Source organism: Pogona vitticeps, chromosome 5 (assembly GCF_051106095.1).
Source record: "Pogona vitticeps strain Pit_001003342236 chromosome 5, PviZW2.1, whole genome shotgun sequence".
In the NCBI taxonomy this organism is placed as follows: Eukaryota; Metazoa; Chordata; class Lepidosauria; order Squamata; family Agamidae; genus Pogona; species Pogona vitticeps.
This window is the reverse complement of record NC_135787.1, coordinates 195080724-195105644: the sequence shown is the minus strand read 5'-3', so window position 1 is coordinate 195105644 and position 24921 is coordinate 195080724. Positions and strand designations below refer to the sequence as shown.

General features: G+C 49.0%; 1 protein-coding gene across 2 annotated transcripts in view; it reads right to left on the bottom strand.

The window, feature by feature from the left end:
* LOC110090287 (uncharacterized) overlaps positions 1 to 24135 on the bottom strand; it is a 43049-nt gene extending 18914 nt beyond the window's left edge. For both annotated transcript variants that reach the window (XM_073002402.2, XM_073002403.2), the window contains exons 1-10: positions 23990 to 24135; positions 19017 to 19231; positions 16662 to 16721; positions 15193 to 15285; positions 13444 to 13530; positions 10533 to 10643; positions 3413 to 3583; positions 2992 to 3082; positions 574 to 680; positions 152 to 352 (exon numbers count right to left, since the gene is read on the bottom strand). In XM_073002402.2, the coding sequence (XP_072858503.2) occupies positions 152 to 352; positions 574 to 680; positions 2992 to 3082; positions 3413 to 3583; positions 10533 to 10643; positions 13444 to 13530; positions 15193 to 15285; positions 16662 to 16721; positions 19017 to 19231; positions 23990 to 24053 (1200 nt within the window). In that variant the 5' untranslated portion in view covers positions 24054 to 24135. The remainder of the gene's footprint in view (positions 1 to 151; positions 353 to 573; positions 681 to 2991; positions 3083 to 3412; positions 3584 to 10532; positions 10644 to 13443; positions 13531 to 15192; positions 15286 to 16661; positions 16722 to 19016; positions 19232 to 23989) is intronic.
* Between the last annotated feature and the right edge of the window lie 786 nt (positions 24136 to 24921).

The following is a 24921-nucleotide window of genomic DNA, read 5'->3' as shown; positions in this document are numbered from 1 at the left end:
CACATCCTGTCTCAATTCAACATATCTGTATAGTCTGTCTCATTTTCTCTCTGTTTCTCCAGCTAGAGCATCTGCACTGCTTCAGGCTGGCCTTCACGTCCAAAGCCGGGGTGGGGTGGATGCGTGGGTCAGGGGGAGGGCAGAGACTCACATCAGGAAAGTCCAGGTCAGCCGCATTCAGGAGTAACACCCGCCCGCTGTAGGTGAGCACCAAGGAGGCCACGCTCTCGCCTTCGTGGACAAAGGCCTGGAACTGGGGCTTCTCGAAGTGGGGGGAGTAATAATTGGCAGCCAGGACCCTCACCCGGACCTCCGTCACTGCGTACTTCTTCGCGTCGTTCACCTGGGAGGCCTAGGCAGGCGGAAGGAAGAGAGAGCAATCGGTCCAGAAGGCGATCTATTTCCCTGTGTGAGGATCACGCCCTGAACTCGAGGCAACAGGGAACCGAGCCCGGGACCTGAGAGCGCGCCAAGTCTGCCAGAGCGATCTCAAAAGGGACGCCCGGTGCCAAGGAATTCCGGTGGCCCAAAACCTCCCTCTTACATCCCCTCCTCTCAACCGCAGTAGCTCACCATGATGCTGAGGCTATACAGAGGGGTGAGGATCCTGCTCTCCACCGGCCGCAACATGGTGATGGCCCCCGTGAGGTTGTCCATGTGGAAGTAGCCGTGGTCAGTCCCTGGGGGGGGGGGAAGTGGGGCGAGAAAGAGAGAGGTGCATGAAGCCAGCATCTTTGGAGCACCTCCATACAGCTTGGGCTCAGGAGGGATAAAGCAGCCAACCGTGGAGGACAGAGAAGGGACTTCCCCACCACGTGCTGTGTGATCCCAGCCCAGCCCTGAGGTGCAAACCGGCTCCAATCTCCCTCCCTGGGCCAGCTGCCTGCTCCAACGCCTTCCATCCATGGGCCCCTGGACCAGACGGTGGCAGGAGCCTCTTGTCCCCATGTCCCTGGAGCTCTGGACGACGGATCTGTCCATGCCAGAAAGGAAGGAGCCCCGGAGGAAGGCAATTGCTGAAGAGGCGTGGGAGGACCCTTATCGCCAGCATCTCTGGAGTGGCCATGCAAAAGCCGCGGCCCTTCTCTGGACTGACGTGCAGACAGACAGCTGGGTTCTTTGGTGCCACCTGGCCCTGGTGGGTGGGTGTCCACCCAAGAGCCCAGGCCAAGTGGCTGGACCTTCCTTCAGAGCAACAAAGCCCAGCCTACATGCCGGACTCTCCTGCAAGAGGATGGAGAGGACTGGAGGCATGTGGCACTCAAGGGAAATTCTGAACGAAAGCAAAGTCTAGCAGATTTTCAACAAGCAAGTTTGGATCCTGAGACATCGATTTGTCGCAGTCCAAAAACACCTGAGTAACCCAAGGTTAAGAACCACTGGTATAGATTATGTCTCTGTGCAAAATATGAGCAGGAAAAAGAGCTCAGAATCTTATACTGTATATTTGTAGATCATTGTCATTAAAGAAGTGGGGGGGAGTGATTATCCATCCATCCATCCATCCACCTACCCACCCGCTTACCTACCTACCTACCTACCTACCTACCTACCTACCAACTTACTTACTTACTTACCTAACTTACTTAACTTACATAATGGTTGTTGTGGGTTTTTCGGGCTCTTGTTCTTCCTAACATTTTGCCAGTCTCTGTGGCCATGGGCATCTTCAGAGGACAGCAAATTGTGCTCTCACCCACAACAACCATTAGATCCCGGCCGTGAAAGCCTTCGCGAATACATTACATACTTAACTTACTTAACTTACGTACTTACTTACTTCAACTTCTATACTGTTCCATTAGTGCAAACACTCTCTGGTCGATTCACGAAACATCGAGTCATTATTACAACCAAAATCATACAGAATTACAAGATACAACTGAATAAAAACCCTGTCAGTGGCTAAATAAACCTGCACTTCAACAGAATGAAGCCAATTTAAACTCATTTGAACATCTCGGGACAACAGTTAAAAATGAATAAAAGGCAGCCACATTTGGGACCTGCTGAGGTTTCCCTTCTGACGCCAAGGGCAGCCCTACATCAAGGGTTTTACAGTAGTCTATTTTAGAGGTTGTCAGTGCTTGAACCACTGTTGTTAGGCGCTTCTTATCCAGGTAGGGGCATAGCTGGACGATCTGCCAGAGCTGATAAAAGATACCCTTGGCCACAGTGGATATTTCTGCCTCTATAAAGAAAGTTGGATCTAAGAGTGCCACCCCAAAGCTGAAAACCTGATCCTTCAAAGGGAGTGAGACCCTCTCAAGGCTGGGTAGAGACCGCTCTAACCAGACAATCTGATATTTCTTATCTTGTTCTTAGTTAAATTTTCTTAACTAATGGCACCATTCTCTGTCTCCTGTGTCCATCACAGGGAAGGAAGATGAGAGAGACTCACCCATCTAACATCCAAACTGACCTGATCTTCAAATCCAGCTTTTATAGTTACACATGATTAGGCATCCTTCAGTCTCCAGAGACTAGGGTACCCTGCTTTGAATAGAGGGAACAGCGTCTAGTGTGGCTGAAGAGGTCAATTCGAGAGTGACCATCCCTTCCACACTGAAGACAACTACAATCTGTCCCCTGTCCAGCTCTCTGATTTGGCTGGTTTCGGGACTGCCCCTTTGCCTCGGCCTGCTGGACAAGGGTCCCTTCAAATTGGGAGAGGCTGCGATGCACCACCTGCCTCCAGGCTGAACGCTCTGAGGTCAAGTTTTTTATATGCAAATTTGATATTTGAAGACTTTTATCATCCTCTGCCCACATCAGCTGATGCAAACAGGCAGACACCAGCACACATGCCCATAAGTGTACACAGAGAGAGAGAGAGAGAGAGAGAGAGAGAGAGAGAGAGATTGAGATTCAGCTTCTACAACACGACTGTGGACGGGTGACTAAAACCTATATTCAATTGCTAGGGATGCCCACTGACCATCGTGCCCAAACGGACCACCCTCCCCCTCTGCCTCCCCCTTCCCCCAGTACCTGACAGGATAGAATAGGCAATGGCTGCCTTCAGCTCGCGGTCTCCATCCTCCGCATGGATGTTGCCAGGCAGGAAGTGGAGGGGTTCTGTCTGCAAGAGACACCCATTCGGTCAGGGAGGGGGGAAATGGCACGGGGTAATACACACGAGGGATGTGTGCGTGTGCAAGAGTACTTCAGTTTGAGAAATGATGCCACATACATTTGTGAGTGAGAATTTCTGAAAAATACTTTGCATGCTCCAAAGGGTAGCACAGGAGTCAATGGGTTCCATCGTCGTACTGCTCTACCAGTTAAGATGTTTTTCCTGATATTCAACCAAAAATTTGGCTTTCTGTCAATGTTTGCCCATGATTGCTCTGATCGCTCTGCTCTGCACACTATGTTCTGAAGACCATCCTGCCCACCATCCTCTCCTCACCTTGATCTCCCCTTCGGTGATATTTGTGGTGTAGATGGGGCTGACGCAAACGCTGACTCCATCATGCGACAGGAAGTTGCACGGCAAGAACTGGGGATACTGGTCGTCTCCATCCATTACATTGACATGGATTCTGGCTGAAGCATTATACCTCTCTTTGGTGTTCATTTCCTGCAGCGGCATAAACAGATGGTCAGAAGGAGATTAAACCAACCCTTCCTCTCTCAGGGCGGAGTTGTACTTGACAGGTAACCCATCTTTAGAAGCAAGAATCCCTTAACGGCTGAAAAGCATCTGATTGTCATAGCAGGAGATTTTCCCGCCTCCTGTACTTTGCAGATGAGCTTGCTTTGTTTCATCACTTGTCACAGAGAAGTTATTGGGGGGGGGGGCTATTTCCTGGTGAATAGCTAGATTAGTCTTTAACACTAAGTGACAAGGTTTTTTTGGTTGCAAGCAGAGATGGGCACGAACCGGTTCACCCCAGTTCCTCCCCCTCCCCTGCCTCATCAGCTGATCAGTCACTCCCCAGGCCCAGCTTGCTTGCTTTTTCCACCTCCATGACTCATTTCCCAGTTGGGGGCAAGGGCACCGAGACTTCTCTGCCCCTCCCTTTGGTCAGAGGGAGAGATCAGTCGAGCAGGCAGGGCAGAGAAGCCTGAGCTGCTGCCAGGACTGGGAGATCCGTCCAAGAGGGGCCGGAAGCCGTCACGCTGGGCCTGGCGAGGGGCTGATCGAGTTAAGAGGAGGCAGGGGGTTAGGGGAGCAGCCACACCTGCGCTGCCCATCGGGACGAACTGGGACGAACTGGTTCACACCCATCTCTAGACATGAGTGTACCGAGAGGTGAGTCTATGAAAGCTTAGGTAAAGGTTCCCCTTGACAATTTGTCCAGTCGTGTCCGACACCAGGAGATGGTGCTCATCTCTGTTTCCAAGCCATAGAGCCAGCGTTTGTCCAAAGACAATCTTCCGTGGTCACATGGCCAGCGCGACTAGACATGGAACGCCGTGACCTTCTCACCGAGGTGGTCCCTATTTATCTACTTGCATTTGGCATTTTGCTTGCTTTCGAACTGCTGGGTTGGTGGGAGCTGGGACAAGCGACGGGGGCTCACTCCGTTGCGTGGATTCGATCTTACGACTGCAGGTCTTCTGACCTTGCAAGACAGGTTGTTTTTAAGACTAAGTCTCTTGATCCCCCTTTTCAGGATGGAGTTGTAGTCTAAGAAGATTCTGCCCACACTCCGGGTCCCCTGGCCCTTTTCAACAGCCCGCAAGGGGCGTCATCCTGCAAGAGGCTCTCCCACACAAAGGTCCAGCGAGCAGCTGAATGGTCGGTCACCTTGCATCAGGCATCATCATCACCAAGCCAGGAGGATGTTTCCTACCAGGTTAGGGTTGAGAGCATCCCTAAAAGAGCGGACCCCTCCCTCTTTGGAGAGGTGGGGGGGATCAGAAGGGAACGGCCACACAGTGGGCCTCAGCCATGAAAGCAGGGTCCAGAGGGGTTTCAGGGAAGAGACCGCAATGGATAGGGCTGATTTTCAGAAACGCCAGCTCACGGATGTATACAAAGATGAACTGAACGAATTGACCCATCTGCCTTAATAAGCAGATGAGAAGAGAACGCTCGGGCTTCAGGTACTGCCTGTTGGAAGGAGGGACAGGGACCCCCAAAGGCACCCACGCTCATCCTCATTTTTATGTGCGACGTCTGGTGACCTAAGAAAAGGCATCCACAGCCCTGTCCAGATCTTCTAAACTCAACCCTCTGGCTTCCTTCATGGAGTCCTTCTCTCCCATAGATGGCATCACCTGCACCTCTTAAGTCAACGGTTCCAAACCACGGGTCACCAAGGTATTCTTGGATGGCAACGCCCAGAAACACCAGCCCACACAGCTGGCGGTGAAGGCTTCTGTGAGCTGCAGTCCAAGAGCACCTGGGTGACCCAAGGTGGGGAACCCCTGTCTGAAATCATTGATGCTTTTTCCATCAATGTCAGCTCCTCCTTCATCTTCCTGCACCCAGAAAAGAGGAAGAGAGAGCAGAAATGCATGTTCTCACGGAGAACAGAGGGGCCAAAGAGCAGCAGGGAACCCATTGACATTTGGCATTTCCTGGGTTGGAGACTGTAGGGGACCCTTTCCGGTTTAGGAAAAGTGTATTTCTTAATTGAAAAACAATCCAACTTTGAAAACAGTTTGTGCCACAGCTAATGGTGCAAATTCACTTCCCTTGTCTTCGAATCATAGAAGAGTGAAGTTGGAAGGGGCCTACGAGGCCATCCAGTCCAGCCCCCCGGTCAAGGCAGGAAGACCATCAAAGCAGATCTTTGAGCGGGCCCGCCCACTTCAGCCAGAGGGTCACGCGGGAATCAGTCCCAACCAAGCTTAGTTGGTGTGAACTTCAGGTGTTGGCCGAAGCGCAGCCCTCGCTCGTGTGAACTGCCCCTCTGGTGTGGATTGTGTCAGGGTCGTTGATGCGCTAGCATCCACAGGAGTCATTGATACACACACTCCCGGCATGCACAGGGCTTTGGCGCAGTACAGTCTGCCTCGCTCACGTGGACTGAGTGTCCCTGAAGCGCGCACACCCACAAGTGGAGCGAAGGCCAGCAAAGTGTGGCTTGCAGCATCATGCGCCTTCCGCTAAGCGGGTGCTCCTGGGCGCCCTGCCATCTGGAGGGCAGCCCACATCCCCCCCCCCACAGGGGGGCAGGTGTGTCAGCACCAGGTGAACAGACCCAGGGGAGGGAATGTATATTTGGAAAAGAAGCGAAAGAGTCTAGGGAGGCGGGGGGGGGGCTGAGCAGAGACACCATCAATGTTCCCAACACCAGGATGGGGTGGGTGGGAGGTGTTATGGGGCAGCCGTGGAGCAATGGGAATGGAGGACCTTTGGAGAGGTGCTGTTTCACATGAGCCCTCTTAGGGAAATTAAAAAGGGGGATTTAAGCCATTAATGCTGAAAGGGGAGATGACAAGATCACGTCACCCCCAATTAGCCTGGGGAAAAAGGGCTTAGGGAGGCCCAGGCGGCTGATAATGAGCCACTGAGGAGGGGAGGGGAGGGGAGAGGAGGGGAGGAGGGTGCCTGAAAATAGACCACAGGGAGCAGGAGAAAAGGCTGGCTGCCTTCCCTTCCTTGCTCTCCCGGTGCCTCTTTCATGGCTTTGGCTTTAGTATTGTCTCTCTTTATGCTTGACAGTTGCTTCTCCCTGTAAGGTAAGGGAAAGAACGGTGATGAGACGGTGCAGAGACAGAGCGTAGTGAACCCTCTGAATCTGGAGGTTCTTCAGATTCATTGGAGGTTCTTCTACAGAAGTTGGAGGGCTGCTTCTTAGAGAGTCAGGAGCTGTCGCCTTCCAGGCAGTCCGCTGGGCTCAGTGACCCCTTGGGATTCCCTTCCAAAATCTACAATACTACGATTCTGTGGGGTTCAAGAAATGGACCCTTTTTTCTTCTTCCAGTTTGCCCTGCTTCCAAAAAAAATAGAACCCCTCCACCTTCTTCCCTTGTTCTCCATCTTTGTCTCCCGACAGCAACATTCTTCAATTAGACTTAGGCTACAAGTACATGAGCAAATACTGCAGGAATGGCTACGGGGGTAAGACAGATAAAAGGGATGTGGTGGTGCTGCGGGTTAAACCGCTGAAGCCTCTGTGCTGCAGGGTCAGAAGACCTGCAGTCGTAAGATTGAATCCACACAACGGAGCGAGCTCCTGTCGCTTGTCCCACCTCCTGCCAACCTCAGTTTGAAAGCAGGTAAAAATGCGAGTAGATAAATAGGTACCACCATGGTGGGAAGGTAATGGCATTCCGTGTCTAGTCGTGCTGGCCACATGACCACGGAGGATTGTCTATGGGCAAACGCTAGTTCTATGGGTTGGAAACGGAGATGAGCACCACCGCCTAGAGTCGGACATGACTGGACAAATTGTCAAGGGGAACTTTTATCTAAGACAGATAAATTTGGTTGTTGTGGGTTTTTCGGGCTCTTTGGCCGTGTGCTGAAGGTTGTTCTTCCTAATGTTTCGCCAGTTTGTTTATTTGTTTGTTTGTTTGTTTATACCCTGCCCATCTGGTCTAAAAGACCACTCTAGGCAGTCTCTGTGGCCGGCATCTTCAGAGGACAGCATATCTTCAGAGCACAGAGTGCTGTCCTCTGAAGATGCTGGCTACAGAGACTGGCGAAACGTTAGGAAGAACGACCTTCAGAACATGGTCAAAGAGCCCGAAAAACCCACAACAACCATTAGATCCCAGCCGTGAAAGCCTTCGCAAATACACAGATAAATTTGTTTCCCCTGATCACATGATGCCAAGGTCAATTGGAATCGATCCAGAATTCAGAATTTTTTTTACTCCCAAGACAGAGTTCTTTCTCTGCCACTGGGGCTTCTAGTTTTTAAAACCCAAAGCAATTCGAATGGACCTTTCCCTGTGTGATATGTAGTTTCATTGTCCAAAACGATGGGGAGGGAGCGTGACGGTGTGTAGTATTCTAGTGATATACTATACTAGGCACAATGTTTTGGACAACAGAAACATGCCCCCTCCCCACCCCTGCAGTCTTTCTCCCAAGTCAACCTGAGGTCATTTTTAAACATACTGAGTTTAGCGCCATATCACCTCACTGGTACATTGATATACTAGTTCAGCTCTACGTGACCCCTGCATGGATTTTTAAAAGATAAAAAAAATCAGTACAAAATAAAAATCAATCTCCTTTTAAGGAGCAAAGCAGGGTAAAAATCTTTCCAATAAATAAATGGAAAAAGAAATAATTCCAATGAACTACAGCCGATGCTACCGCATTTTTCCGCTGTATGTATGACTCTGTTTGTACATTCGGGAGAATTTTGGAAAATGGTTCCTTCTCCTTAATGCCGTGCAACATGCTAAACATCAGAGCTTTAAAATGAGCCATAAAAGGAGAGCTAGGGATTGGGAGAGGGCAGGATTAAAGGAAGGGGGGCTCACGAGCTATGGAAAGAACCCGTGGTTTCAGTGCAGCCACCTAATTCAAACAGAAGCATAAAACAGGCTGTAAATCAAGTGTCATCACGGCCTGAGAAAGCCACGACTTAAAACTCTTGGCTCCCTTTCCCCCTAAAACATGATGTATCCTGGTTTAGGTTCAGCCGTGAGAATAAAAACCCAAGAGAAACTCTAACTAATAGCCTGGCCGGCTTCCACGCCTGGTGCAGAGAAAACGCCACCGTTTCCACGGCAAACCTGCGAATGCCTGCAGATTAAATGGTTGTTCACATGTTCCCTTCTCAGGCTCGTCCAGGGGCTACACCTGTTGGATCCCTGCCTGTGAGTCACTTTGATCTCCTTCCACCCACCCTCTCCAGTTTCTCTTGTGCCTTTCCCCCCCCCCCGAGCTGTTCCCTATTCCGGGAGCAGCATCCTCTTCACTCCCACCATCTCCTCGTCTGGTCCTTCCTCCAGACATGCAATACTGCCGTCCCTTGGAGGCGGAACGCCTGCTTTGAATGCAGGAAGGACGGCCTGACTGGGATAACCTTCCAGCTGAAAGGAATCTCTAGCAGCTCGGCTAGGAAGGACCTCCCTCTGTGAGAAGACGGGGATCAGCCAGCAGCTAAGAGAGACAGAGAGAGAGAGCAGCCTCCCTGAGCTCGGCCTTAGCAGAAGAGAAACATTCAAAAAGCAAAGTGTGCTACTTCTATACCAAGCCATGCCTGGGGGGGGGGGGGCAGGGGCAGCCCTGCGCTTGCAGAGGGGAGTGTCACGCTCATGGGTGGCCATGTCGCACTTGTGGAGGGGTGTGCCCGCCCACGCGTGAGCACAACCCATCTCTCCATATGCACGACATGCCCACCCAAAAGCGCAACACGCCCGCTGTGCATGGGGGGGGGTGGAGATCCGCGCCCACAGACCAGTTCAAGGAAGCCCACAGACCAGCACCGGGCAGCGGACGGGGGGGGGTTGGGGACCCCTGATGTAGTATATCTAAAAGTTGAGCCACAGCAACTGGACTTCTTTCTTATTGGGCTGAAACACTTCATTCCTCATCCAAGCAGCTTCTTCAGGCAGAGGAGAGTTGGTAGGAGACCCCAGATGATAGACCCTCCCGGTTGGTTTCACTTCCCTCTGGTCTGAAAAGGCTCATTAGAAGGAAAAAAGGACTTGGGGTGAGGGATAATCCCACTTCTCCAGTCCTTCTCCACCCATTGTCATGGGCTGTTGATGGCTGTTAACCAGAAAGACCACTGTTAACTACTGTTAACGACCCAGGACAATGAGTGGAGAAGGACTGCAGAAGTGGGATTATCCCTCACTCCCTGTCCTTTGTGAGCCTATTCAGACCAGGGGGAAGTGAAACCAATGGGGAGGGTCTATCAGGGACCTCCTACCAACTCAGACTGAAAAAGCTGCTTGGAAGACTAGTGAAAGGTTTCAGCCTAACAAGAAAGAAGTCCAGTTGCCATGACTCAGCTTCCAGATAAACTCAGCTGGATGACTGAGAATCTTCATAGATATCTTCCACATAGTACAGGATAAGACCCCCAGCAAGAAGGCCCTGGGCAAGACCATGAGCTCTTTTTTCCCAACGTGTCTCTCCTTAGCTAGCCAACTGGGCTGAGGACAGACTGCAGAAGAGGGTTCTCTCCACTGCAGTCGTTCTCTCCATGGCAGTAGCTCCCAACCTGGGGTCCCCAGATGTTCTTGGACTAAAACTCCCAGAAGCCTTCGCCACTCACTGTGATGGCTACGATTTCTGGGAGCTGAAGTCCAAGAACATCTGGGGACCCAAAGTTGGGAACCACTGCTCGGGGTCGGGGGGGCAACGATGGATGTGGCCATGGGGAGGTCCAGAGCTTAGACAGCTACTCCTCTGGATCAGTGGCCCCCAACCTTAGGTCTCCAGATGTTCTTGGACTTCAACTCCCAGAAATCCTAGCCAGTAGAGGTGATGGTGAAGGCTTCTGGGAGTTGTAGTCCAAGAACATCTGGAGGCCCAAGGCTGGGGATCACTGCAAGGTGGCCATGCTGCCTGGAGGATTCTGGGAGTTGAATTCTGAAAGCTCCAGGTAAGGACTAGGAGCCTATCCTGTGCAGAGGAAAACCCATCATGTTTCCTTCCTCACCACAGCGTGAACTACGAATTCCAAGTGCCTCTTGATCTCGAAATCCAACGTTCTGGCCAGGACGATCTTGCCGCTGTTGGGTAGGTCAATCCGGAAGTACCTGGCGTCCGCCTGGAGGTCAAAAGAGAAGCAGAAGGACTCAAGGAGGCGCATCAGTCGCCCACGCAGGGCAAGGAGCGCAAAGTCCTGCTGGATCCTCGATGCTTGTCCCTCTGCCAAAGGTGCTGCTCCCTTCCTCACCCTTGGCCCTGCAAATCCCCCCTGTGTTTCGCTTTGCACACGTACTCCCATAATCCACACCCACACCCACACCGCCATGTCCTTGCTCCCTGGCTAATCTCACGCCCACGCACAGGGGCCTGCTCGGGACGGCTCCCATTGGCTCATCCATTGCGCGTTGCCATGGAGGAAATCCGGGAGGAAGGCGGAGTGGCCGCCACTAAAAGCCTCAGGGCGCAGCGGAGCGTGGCCGTGCCAGGGGAGCCAGCCAAGCCGAAGGGAGGCGCCGGCCATAAAATGGCAAGTCTCCTCCTGGACTTTGTTTCCTTTCCGGCATCGGAGGGTGTCCGAGGAGGCTGGGGAAGGCGCGGGCTCGGATCCTGCTGAGCCATGAGATGAACAGCAGCTGTCCCTGTGCAGAACCTACCTCCCGGGACCCTTGAAAGAGTAAAATCTGAGAAGCCCTAAAAAATGCCTTGGAGAGGAGAAAAAGGCACATGAAATAAATAAGCAATGTGACCGGAGAGTCTTGTTTTTGTCCTGGGTTGGAGGCTGGACTTTTGGAGTACCGTGGTTTCTGACAGATGATCCTCCACCAGCAATGGGGAGCCTTTGGGCCTCCAGATGGTTTGGGACTTGACTCCCACAGTCCATGACCGTTGGCTCTGCTGGGCCGGGTAAGTTGGATTTCTGAGCCCAAACATGTGGCTGATGAACGGTTTCCTACTCTGGATCTGCCATCGTCTAGACCTGAGGACCCCTGCTCTCATCAGATTTGGAAAGCTAAGCAGAGTCAGGCCTGGTTAGTCATTGGATGGGAGATCCCAGAGCATATACCAGACAGGGCTAGAGAGAAGATAAACCTGCCTTAAAACTCTGGAGAGCGACGGCTGCCCTTCAGAGTTGGTAGCATCAGCCTATATGGACCAAACCTATGATTCAGGACAAAGTATCTTCCCCCCATTTTTCTGCTCCTAAACTGTACAACCAAATTCTGTTGAGGATGGGGTTATGGGTCACGGCAGGTCCCCTGCTTTCCAGGCAGAAGAACCCTGGTTCAACCCCCAGCAGAAAAGAACTGTGCCTGAAAATCCGGCGCGGACTTTGCTGCTTCCAGCCAGAGTTGGCAATATAGGGCTCAATGGACATCAAGGGCCTGATAGCTGGCATTTAGACCGAGAGGGCATCTTTTCTGTGGGAAAGACACTTTTCACTCTACATCTGATGAGCGGGAACCAAACTGCTTTACACAGCATTTTAGGTTCACCCTGAACACATGCACCTGCCATCATCTGCTTCCAGAAGCTAAGCAGGGTCAGGCCTGGTTCTCACTTGGATGGGAGGCCACTCAGGCTCTGACAAAGAGCCCTGACTTCAAAAGCAAGCTCCAGGAACCTCTGGAAAGCCATGGCTGCTGCCAGCCAGAGTTGGCCATAGTGGGGTCAATGGACTTAAGGCTTTGACTCAGCATGCGGTGGAGAGCACAGTGGACAGGGAGGAAGCCACAGCCAGAGGGCTTCACCCTTGAATCCTCCCCACCAGAAGCCTCTGCCCCCTCCCTCATCATTTCTCATTGAAGGCTCCCAGGCACAGCTTTGCCAACCCAAAGAAAAACGAGGGTGCTGGCGGAAGCCAACAAGCAGGGGAAAGGCGCACAAAGCCCCATTCTCCCGTTTCTTGCCCGCAAACCCCACCCTTACACCGCCTGGCAGGAAAGAAGCAATGGTTGAGTTCCCTAAACCTAAGCAAAGAGCGATTATCAGCCAAACCATATGGCACTTTTGAGAAAATGGGTGGTGGGGGGACACCTTTTGATTTGAAAAATGCTCAGGAGTTCATGACGGGCATTTGCTACCCTTGATGCTTTTAGTAGCATTAAAAGAAGAAAAAAGATAATTCCTGGATGGGGCTGAAAAAAGCTCTTTTTAAACCGCAGCTGGTCATGGTGAACTTCATTCTGATTTAGTTTTTGGCATGACTTGTTACTAGTTTCGCTGCTGTTTTTATGAAATATTTGCTTCTCTCTCCCACCCCACCCCAAGATGGTGGGCCTGAATTAGAGGGGAGCAGTTTTGTGTGTTTCTTGACTCCAGGGTCCCAAATTCTCCGAGGTTTTGGCTGCTGGGAGCATTCTGGAAACCAGTGTCCGAAAGTACAAAGCTGCCTACCTCTCGCCCGAACGGAAAGGGGGCATAATATACACTGGACGAGAACAACGTAATTAAAAAATGGGGGCCACCTAATCAATGGGATGTGAGGGAGACCTGCCTAAACCTTTTCCCTTCTCCTCAATTTGTACAGCCCCATCATCCTCTGCAGGGCTGGAAGGGACCTCTAAGGATCATCCAGTCCATCCCCTGCCAAGGAGGAACCAAACTCCCAACCTCGGGCTCCTCAGCCAGAGACCTAAACCCCTGAGCTATCCAGTGGTTGGTTAAGGATGATCATCATCATTTTAGAACTGCGGGGCTGGAAGGGTCATCCCGTCCAGCCCCTGTCAAGGAGGCACAGTCCGGAATCGAACTCCCCACCTCGGGCTCTGCAGCCAGAGGCCTTAAACCCCTGAGCTATGGCGCAGTTCTTCTCTCGAGCCTGCAGCTCCCGACCGCCCCTCGGTGGCTCGGCCTTTGGTGACCAAGGGAGACCAGGGAGGATGCAGGGCAGTGTGCCCGGCGGGGGGGGGGGGACTCACCGATGTGCTGTCAATCACATACATGAGGGTGTCGCCGTCTGCATCCTCCGCGTGGGTGCTGAACACCACCGAGTGCACGGCAGCCAGCTGTGGAAGAGAGGATGGGAGATGTGGGTGGAGGGAGAAGGGGAGCATTGAGGGGGCCCTCCCTCTGGAGATATAGGGAGCAGCTGCGTCCAAACAATGTGGGCCCGTAAGAGTAATGGCTCTCGATTCTGGGTCCTCTAGAGGAGTGGATCCCAACCTTGGGTCTCCCAGATGTTCTTCAACTGCAATTCCCGGAAGCCTTCACTGCCAGCTGTTCTGCCCGGGGTTTCTGGGATTTGCAGTCCAAGAACACCGGCGCTGCCCAAGGTTGGGATCCACTGCTTTGGATATTTTAGACCTCAACTCCAAGGATCCTTGGCCATGCTGGATGGGACCTGAAGTCAAAACATCTGGAAGGACCAAACTTAGAAGAAGCCAGCCTTAGGGACTGGTTTCTTCTAAGCACACGTGCAAAAAATATATTATTTTCTTGAGACAGGACGGAATATCAATTATCAAATTTGACTTCCTGCCTGAACCACTGCAGTGTAGCAGCAGTTTGGAGAGATAAATGAAGATAAATGAGTTGCCTTTTTTTAAGTGTTAGAGGAAGGTCACAATTCCACACTCATCTATGAGATGCTCTCCAAGTTCCCTCTGGCCACTCATCAGTCATAAGCGAAAGAAAGAAAGAAAGAAAGAAAGAAAGAAAGAAAGAAAGAAAGAAAGAAAGAAAGAAAGAAAGAAAGAAAGAAAGAAAGAAAGAAAGAAAGAAAGAAAGAAAGAAAGAAAGAAAGAAAGAAAGAAAGAAAGAAAGAAATTATTCTTTGGTTGTATTCTCGAGAATTCTTCGAGAATACAACCAAAGTTGTATTCCTTGGTTATTTTTAATATTTTTTAAGTAATTCATGGTGTACACAAAGACCACATTGCAAACACACACCCTGAGCAATTTGTGGGGGTTAATATTACCAACACACACTTGTATAGCAATTTTGGTATAAATCATGTTTTTCACTCCTTTAAGTTTTTAATGTTAGGATTGGAAAAACATTCTACTCAGAATGTCTGAAAAAGCTTAGAAATGCCCTTAAATGGAACTTCAGAGGTTAAACAGAAAACATTACCCTTATTGTCCATTCTAATTATTTTACTTCTGAAATATAACTTCATTAAACCAGGGCTTGGAAACATTATTATTATTGTCACTGCATGACAACTCTCAGAATTTTGTGAGATGGTCAACCCAAAAGTAACATTTTCAGGTCCCGCTCATTGCTTCCCAAAAGCAGATTTTGCAGGAAAATGCAGCACCAGCACCATGTTACTTTCAAACTCTGAGTAACTCTACAGGTCGTCCTGTGGTGTCCATTTGGGAAAGTCCCTTCGCTTTCCAGCCAGACATGAAGCGCTCCTGAACCACCTCTCCCACGACTTCCCAGGCGGCAGGTGCCTAGGGAATTCTGGGGACGATGGACCAAAATCACAAATCTGCGCACCGCATCAGCAGATATTTGAGGGCTGGTCAAATATAACCAGAGTGTTTGCCTTTGGTCATATCTTCTGTGTGAGAGGTTAAGGTGGTGTGTGAACCTCCTTGGAGTCCAGGGCGCAGAGTACAGAAGAACAAATGTTCCTCAAAAAAATAAATAAATAAAATTAACGTGGAGCTCCCACCTTGAAGAAGCCCGAGCATCGTTGTCCCCCACCCGTCTGGCTCACCTCGCTGATGTTCTGCATCACAATAGTGTCTTCTTGAAACTGTGGCTTGTTGTCATTTTCGTTCATGACTTGCACTATGATCCGGTATTCAACCTGGCAGCAAACAAGAGAGGCCATGAGGATCCTGCCCAAAACTCGGCCTACCTCCTCAGGGTAGGATCTTTTGCTGGGGGGGGGGGAGTGGAAGGGCGGTCCCCGGGATCTGGGCAAGCCACCCTGGTAGAGGTTCCCTCTTGCAGCCGCTGGTCAAGGAGAGACCCAGATGTGGATTTACATCCTCTTGGTCATGTATTCTTGTTGCCTGTGACAGACAACAGTTGAGAGAGAAATGGCTTCGGGGAATGTGTGGGTGTTTCAACAGCTATGAGAAAAGAACACCCCATTTTTTAAATGATTCCACAAGGACGGGTTTGGGGGGTAAGGGTCTGAACCTCACAACCTCTCTCACTCTGTGAGAAACAGAGGGAGGGAAATCCTTCTTTTCCCCCCTTGCCATAAGATTTCTCTGGGCTGTTAGACACTTAATTAGATATACAAAATAGGGATATGAAATATAAGATGTGTAGATACACACGGATATACGATGATGTAGTATGGGAATAAGGCATAAGCTCTCCTGTAGTCAGAAATTATATAATAGATAAGTTGGTATGGGAAATACCTCTCCGCTTATGTGTTTTGTTGTTCTTAAGTGTTCTTGATTGTCTGTAGGTTTTTGTTTGTTCTGTAGATATGTATGTCTCAAAAATAATAAAATGTTTTTTTTAAAAAAAGATTTTTCTGGGCAAGATTTGCTTTTCCTAAGAGGTCTTGCGGAAATCTCGTGAGGTTTCTTGGACATTCCGTGGTTGTTTTTACTCCTGCGCAGGATGACTACAATTCCTGCGCAGGATGGCATATTTTCTCTGCAGGATTCATTAAGAAACAGCAACGGAAGAAAAACACTCTGTGGGATTATTATCCTTCCTGTGCAGAATCCCATCTTTTCTGTACATGATTTGAGTATAACAGGCATGAACTTGCACTGGGTTTTATAGGTCTTTGTTTTTTTGGGGAGCCATGAAATCTCATTCCTGCAGGAGGAAGTCTCATTAAGGAAAAAATCACTTAGAATGAGATCTATATCACATTCCTCACTGAAAGACATAAAGTTTCCATGCAAACTGTACAGACATCAACCTCCCTGCCCTCAGCCTGCCTCTCCCACGGACTCAAGGAAGCAATTCCTCGTCTGCCTCCCTTCTCCCTTTGCCGAATGGCGGCCGAAATGGCCTACCTCACAGGGTTGGAGTCCGCGTGAAAATAAAATCAGAATAGCAGCCCCCTCTGCAAATCCAAATCGAGACAATGCATTACTTAATGTAAGTCTGCACAACTATGGACGTTGGAGGAACTCTGGGTGAAAGCAACCACCCAAAGATGTCAAAAGCACAGTTTACCAGAGAGAAGAAAATTAAAATGATTTATACCGGTGAGAAACCATCCTCGGTGCACGTGAAGGAGACCATCAGAACTGGAGTTTCCAGTGCCTAAGGACACAAAACAAGGACAGCGTCACCCCTTCCACCATCTGCGTCCCTCTTTCTTCATCTTGGCCATGTACTGTATATATTTTGCATGTTTCTAGATTGGGAGCCTTTCCCTTTTGCTTTCCTCACAGAGGGTAGACATGGGGCTTGGTAGAACTTCAAAAAAGCAGCCATCCCCTGCCCTCTGCTCTGGAGAACTCAATGTGGACCCCTGCAAGGCCAGAACCTTCTCTCCTTTGCTTCCTTCCTTCTTTTTCTTGGCCTGAACTCCCCCATATTCCAGACAGATCCATGAAAGGGCATCTTAAAAGAGTCTATGATTCTAGGAAATCTCCCTCCATCTGAGGATCAAGGGCTGTGTGTGATCTGAGCCCTACACTCTCACAATTCCTTGCAACATCACAGAATAGCATCATAGAATCATGGAGTTGGAAGGGACCTACGAGGCCATCCAGTCCAACCCCCTGCTCAAGGCAGGAATCAAAGCAGATCTGCCAGGCAGTTGACTACGTTTCTCTTGAAGGCCTCCAGCATTGGAGCACTCACCCGCAGTGGTTGCCTTGTCGTACTGCTCTAACAGTTAGGGAGTTTTTCCTGATATTCAGCCCAAATCTGGCTTCCTGTCACTTGAGACCATTGTTATGTGCCCTGCACTCCGGGATGACTGAGGACAGATCCTGCCCCTCCTCTGTAGGACAGCCTTCCAATTATTTGAAAAGTACTATCCTCTCTCTCCTCAGTCTTCTTTTCTCAAGGTTAAACAGGTCCAGTTCTTTCAGCCTTTCCTCCTAAGGCTTGGTTTCCACTCCCCTGATCATCCTCCTTGCTGCCCTCCTCTGAACTGGCTCCAGTTTGCTGGCATCACTCTTGGAGTGTGGTGCCCAGAACTGGACACAGGAATCGAGATGAGACATAACCTGTACTGTGAATGAACAGCACTGGTTAGGCCTGTGTTCACTTACAAGAGTGGACCTAGCAGCTGCAGCCTAACTGCAAAACAACATCCTCATCTTCCCCCATCATTCAAGAAATCTGGACAAAAAAAAATTTCTTGAATGACCCAAAATAAGAACATCATCACTCAGGAAGGTCTCCGCTGAATGAGGCCAAAGGCTAGTCTGAGGGTGCGACCATAGGGATTAAAAATGCAAGAAATGCTACAGCATCGGGATGGGCTGATTTGCAACTTGTTTCCGCTGACCACATGACACTAAAGGAAATGCAAATCAGCCTGAAGTTTCCCCCTTCCTCCACATCTGTAGTTTTTGCCTCTATTGGCATCAGTTCAAGCTGTGTGACTGCTTGAACTGAGGAAGAACAGTATGGTCCTTCACTCCACTGCTCCCCTCCAGGCACCATAGGCCTTTCCCTCCTTTTATTAAAACAACTTAGTCCCAGCGCTGTTGCGCTAGATCACTTAGACAGCAAGAAAGGAGGGAAGGGAAGTGGAATAGAGAAAAAGAGAAGGAAACAAGATGAGGAAATTGTCCTTTTGCCCTTGTTTACAGCTTATTAGATACTTCTCCTGTAACCATGTCTCCTGCAGGACTACAGAAGAACTATGTTAACAAGCTGCAAACAAGGATTTCTTTCTCTCTCCCTGCATGGCCATTTCACTGTATAGACATGGAGAAGCACAAATTCGCCGGCATGACTTCAGAGCAAGCGAACTGACATTTCTTTTGCTGTGTAGTCACACCCTAAACCAGCTTTCTGTTCAGCCATAGCCAACCAGTTAACCAGCAGGTAATTTCATTAAACTGGTCACCGACACCTCACTAACACATGGGACAAGAGAGAACACTGATTTGCATAAAAGCACCTCTACCGATTTCCATGCACAGATACAGAATTAGACATGACATTTATAATTTGAAAGGAGCCACAATGCATTTCACTCAAGCGGAGAAGGTTGTGTGACCGGGTGGCCTGCATGCTGCTGAAGTCTGTTGCCCTGGGTGCTGTTCACTGTGGATGATGAGGTCCCTGCTCTCCCTTCCTGTGTTTCTTTATCTTTAAATCATCCATGGAACCCTTGGAATGGAAGATTCCTTCAAAGAGAAGGTAGTCCTTCAGCAGCTGTCCACCCGAACTGCACCCTCCCGCTCATGACCCTCAGCAACTGATACACACAGGCGTGCTGACCGTGCTAAGGAACAGAATAATCATCCATCACAACCACAGCCTGGAAGAGTATCTTTTTCAAGTTCTTGATTACGGCTATCGTGGCTCAGGTCCCTCTCAAGCAGTCCGTGCTCTCTCACCTTAGCAAGGCGGCTTTTGGGGAGCACTCACCTCTCTGTCCAGCACCTTCTCCTCCGAGACGTTCAGCCGCACCGCTTTTCCATCCAGGTAGAACCAGCTGGCATGCATCCCGCTCAAAGTCAGCTGTATGGTGCTGGTCTCCAGATCACCGAATACCGATAAGTAGCAGACTAAGGTGCCGTAGGGACTGTTCTCTGGGATCTCTGTGAAGATATTGCTCCCTCCGCTGCACTGGTCAGCTCCCACTGGGGGCAACAAAGGAAGACCAATCGTAAGCATATGGGTTTGGGGACCTCTGGCCACATTTCTGCGAGTAAATCTATCCCTGTAGACTGCCTTGGAAGATTCCCACCGCGGCCACTTTGAGTGGAGCGTAGATTTGACAGGTTGGATCCCTGTAAATGACTTTTTTTTCTCTGAGAAAAGAGCATTTATTTATTTATTTATTTATTTATTTATTTATTTATTTATTTATTTATTTATTTATTTATTTATTTATTTATTTATTTATTTAGAAAGGCGGAGGAGGGCCAGAGGCATTTCTGAATGTAGAATTCCGCTACGAGACCGGAGCACCTGCTACGTCACAGCAGAGACTCAGAACTGCGGAATGAAAAGGTGGGAGGTTTTCAGAGCTTGAGGACCTTACCTGTTTGGAATTATTGGGTGTTTTTTTTATATATATATAAAAGGCAATACCTCCGGGATCTGAAAATTTCAGGCTCAGGTGTGGTAGAAAAGGCCATCCTAGAATCCTAGAATCCTGAAGTTGGAAGAGACCTATAAGGCCATCGAGTCCAACCGGCTGCTCAACGCGTCCGACGGGGAACACGAGGAAGGGCCTTCTTGGCTGTAGCTCCCAGGTAATGGGATGCTGTCCCTCAGGAAGTCAGGCGCGTCCCCCTCTCTTTCGCCCTTTTTCTGACTGCTTAAGCCCCATCTTCTCAGCCAATATTTTAACTGTTATGATTTGAGTCCTTGAATGCCTTTTGGAAGTTAAGATTGTTTTAAATGTTTACTTGCTTTTGATTATTCCATTGTATTTTAACCACAGCATCATTGAATTGGATTTTTTTTTAAAAATGTTTAACATATTACGTTTTTAATTGCATTCTTTTTAATAGGGTGAGCCACTTTGGGTCCCCTTATTGGGAGAAAGGCCGCCGATCAATAAGAAATAAAATGCCCACAAACTCAACCATCTCCACTCAGGAGCCTTACCGTATGGCATGCAATCAGGAATTTATGCGGGGACTTGTGCATTCACAAGAATTTGCCGTTGAAAGTTACTCCACTTCCCTCCCGCTGGCGTAACGATGCAGGAGGATTTGGGGCCAAAAGAGAAGCATTCCTCAGGATGCTAACTACCAGGGTTGGGGGAATCCGGTCGCGGGAGTCACGATCAAAACAGATTTAAGTCACTCCAGTGACTGAACTTGGACTCAACTCCAAATCTATGTTGGTATGTTCTTCCTTTTCTAGAAAATCTACACCTCGCAGAGCAGTTTCGGCTTCTGGAAGGGAAACACAATGCCAGCGACTGGACTCCCTCGGGGCGAGTGGGGGAGGCTTGTGAACGCTAACTTGATTTAAACCCCTTATCCAAAGCCGCTTGCCGGAAGCTTTTTCCTTCCTGTGTCCCCAAAGGTTTCTGGATTCCATTAACCAGTTCTGCTCCTTGATCGCTCCCAGCTGGCATCCACCCCATTCAGCCTAGATTCGCACGTTGGACGGGGTGCGGGGGACAATCCCGATGGAGATCTGTTTTGCATGCCCCACACAACAGGAGCCCACCGACTTAGGGCTAGCCCCACTGACTTAACCTTTTAACCCGGGCTCTGGGTTAGCCTGACCCATTGCCATGACTGATCCAGGCAGTGAAAGTGTCTTTTCTCAGCTCACCAGAATTTCCCTGACTTAACAGCAGGGTGGTTGTTGTTTTTTAATGCCCTTTTGCAACCTGAAAATAAGATATTTCATTCTTTAGATATTTCTGAATCACCCTATACCTGGTGGTCTCAGGGAGTAAGACCGATGCAACATATTAAAAACAATCTAAAAACCTTGTAAACCAATTCAAGGCAGTCTAAGAATCAAAATAAAAGCCACGATCCTGCAGCTGCTGGAGATGCAAAGGATTTCCAACATGCAACTGTCTGCATTGAAGGCTTTTTTATGGAGCAATGCCCCAGACACCGTTTTTGATCAGCAGTCCTAAACAGTATGAAGTCAGGCTGTTCAGAAGAAGGCTGTCCATCCTTCACAGCCAATCTGCCAACAGGTTACACGCGGTGTGGTTTCAGAGTGGGCTGACTAAAGATGTTGCACTAAGAAGGATTTTGCTGCCATCTGCTAAAGCTCTGTTTTAACCCCTGTCTCGAGATGTGTGGTTGTTGGGAGGGCAGCCAGACCCATAGCCGTGGAGGTGGGGGGGGGGTCCCACTCATCTCAAACCTCCCTCTGGCTTCCTTTCCCAGAGCAGGGACAGACGGGCCACCAACCCTGCCTGCCTGCATATGGGTAGTTCGGCAGGTTAGGTCTCTGGCTGTAGAGCCAGAGGTTGGGGGTTCAATTCCCCCACTGGGCTTCTTGTGAGTAGAGCCAACCTATGTAGTCTTGGGCCAGCTGCGCAGCCCCAGGGATGCCCTTCCAGAAGAAGAAAATGGGAAACCACTTCCGAGTGTCCACGAACTAGAAAACCCTTAAAAGGGTCTCAATAACTCAGAATTGCCTTGCTGGCTCAAAACAATTATTATTTAATAAAAGTATTTTATTTCATACAAGTATCTTCTCTCATGAGAAGAGAGGACTCCCTGGAAAAGCCCCTGATGTTGGAAAAGAGGGAAGGCAAGAGGAGAAGGCGACGACAGAGGACGAGACGGCTGGACAGGGTCATCGAAGCGACCAACATGAAATTGACCAAAGTCCGGGAGGCAGTGCAAGAGAGGAGGGCCTGGCGTGCTCTGTTCTACGGGATCACGAAGAATCGGACACAACTAAACAACTAAACAACAACAACATCTTATTTAAGCATCTTATTTAGTAAAAGTATTTTATTTAATACAAGTATCTTGCTTAATAAAAGGATTCACCAGTGTCCTATCCCTCCCCTCCTTTTTATTTAGCCATGCTCATTATAGTCTGGCTATCATACCACCACTTCCCAGCTACAACGCATCATGCGAGCCAGCGCCTTCGCCAGGGCGGCCCCTGGACCGATGCAATTCCCTTCACAAAGACTTGAGACCAGTTCAATCTGCGATGGCTCCAGTGCCAACTGAAAAAAATGTGTGGGCCAACATCTTGACGTAAATCCTAGCAGCGAACCACCGCGAAGGAAGAGGTCGCCGTGGGCATTTGCATGCGGAGTGACAGAAAAGGCACAACAGGATTTTAGCTCCTGTCTTTCTTTCCCTTCCCCCTCTCCCGTCTTGTTTTATAAAATCCCTGATCTGCTCTAACCCTAAAAGTTTTAAACTTGTTTTATGGATTTTATCATTCTGGATCTATTGTCAGCCATTTTGGGAGTTCTTGCAAAACACAGTTGCCAAATAGTTTCTGTACATAAATGTGAACAAATACATATTTTTGAGCAAGATAGCCATTTTTCTCCTTGGCTGCAATGCATGAGCTGCTACCCTGTTTCCTCAAAAATAAGACAGGGTCTTATATTAATTTTTGCTCCAAAAACGCATTAGAGCTTATTTTCAGGGGATGTTTTATTTTTTTCATGTACAACCATCTACATTTATTTAATTACAGACATCTTGTCCTCTTCTGGTCACTGCACAAGGGTGGAGGGCGGGGTTTCACTTAACTGGGGCTTATTTTTGGGGTAGGGCTTCTATAACGAGCATCCTGAAAAATCCTACTAGAGCTTATCTTCAGGCTAGGTCTCATTTTTGGGGAAACAGGGTACTATACTGTTCTTTTCAAATGTTAGATTCTGAATCACACACAGGTTTTGGCAGACAATTAGAGGAAGGTGTATAGGTTAGGAGGAATTGTACAGCTTGCCCAAGGCTACCCAGGTTGGCTCTACACGCAGGAGGCATGGCGTGGAATCAAACTCTCAGCTTCTGGCCCCATAGGCAGAGACCTAAACCACTGAGCTTTCCAGCCAGCTAGGAACGTATCAGGCAAAAACAAAAGAAAAATTCAAAAGACCCACCTGCAGCTGCTCCCCATCCTCATCCCAGGCAGAAGGAAGCACTAGGCTGGCAGATTTGGCATAGAAAAACAGTCTCTCACCTGAGCTTCCCTTCCTGTTCAAGCATTCTCCCTTTGCCAATACCCATCTCAGGGAACCCACATTGATCCTTTGGGGCAGGAATTCTTGGGCTGCCAAAAGGATGACCCTTGGCGGCCGCAGAACGGTTCCCGTTCTTTCCATCCCAGCGTACCTATCCATACCTAATCAGAATCACTGAATACCTGTGAGGGAGCCACACATCTGAGCTTTATAGGTTTTACCCTCAAAGGTTTTACAGGTTTGACAAGGGGGTACTAAATATGAATGCTTCAAAAAGCTATAGGCCGTGTGAAAAAATATTTTTGAAAAGGGGTAAAATAAACAATCTTTTGAGGGAGAGAAAGCAATGCCATGCTTTGAGCAAGTGGCAACTAGAAAAAAGAAACCAGAGAACAAGCTGGGCTCAAATATATACACATTTTAGACACATGTACCAATTGACTTAATAGAAGCCAAGGTTTTTTGGGCCACTACCAGATAGAAACAGTACAAATATTGTACTGTACCGCCATCTCCCAGGTATTTTTCCTCCCTTAACAGATCCACCTTAGAAATTTCTAATGCAAAACAAATTCTTTACTCTGCCCTTGTGGTCATCCATTGTCTGGGGTAATTCACAAAGTATTGCAACTGATTACAAAGAAAAGCTTGTAAGACGGGGGGGGGGGGGGGGAATCATCAACAGCTCTGAACAGCCCATCGAATTAACCTGGGCACTGCCTCTCCACACCGTTTTTAATGCTTCACTTACCTGTGATGAGATGAAAGGGCATATAGATAGCGAGGAAAAGAACTCCACAGGTCAATGGAGGCATATTTGGCAGCCCGTGGGCCCCGGAGGGTTGCTGTTCTCACATGCAGAACGGCAGGTGGAGGATCGGGACCCCTGCCACAAATTCCCTGTGGGAGTAAAAGGAAAAGCATTAAATATAAGGGAATGCGTCAGAGCAAAACCAGAGATGGTTTTCAGGGAGAGATTTTAGCACTGAAGGGGAAACAGATGTACGTAATGGGAAAATCTTAATGAGAGACACCATCGTTTCTAGTTTTCAGGCTGATTTGTTAACTCAAAGACCCAAAGCAGGTAATTCATATCTTCCATCTTTTGAAATAACCTTTCCCATGGCACTTGGGCTCACTGGAAGAGCACAATCCATAATTTATTAAATATATCCCATCAAGTCAATTAAGGCAAATGGCAATCTTTCAAAAATAATATTTTTTAAAGGTATAAAGTAATCATAAGTGGCTTCTCAGTTGTTCCTTCTAGGATCACCCTGCAGCTTGCTGAAGTCCACGGAGGTGGAAAGGTATCCTGATTGGCCACAGGAGCCAAAATTGAGGATGCTGATACCCGGAGATCGAGTTTCCAAACTGCAAAACTAGCAAGGCTGGATGCTGGAGAGTTGAGTGGTTTAGGCATCTGGTCGGGAGTTCGATTCCCCACTTGGCCTCTTTGACAGGGGCTGGACTGGATGATCCACTGGGTCCCTTCCAGCTCTGCCGTTCGAAGAGGATGATTTCCTCTGTGTCTGTTCTTACAAATATTTTTAGTTCGGTTCAACAAACCTGCAATATGAAAAGGCAGCCAAAGCGGGCCCGCCTGATTCCCAACAAGCCGAGGGCTCCTCCGTTCCGTCCCACCCCACCGACTCTTCTTTTCTGATCTCAGGGGCTTTGCAG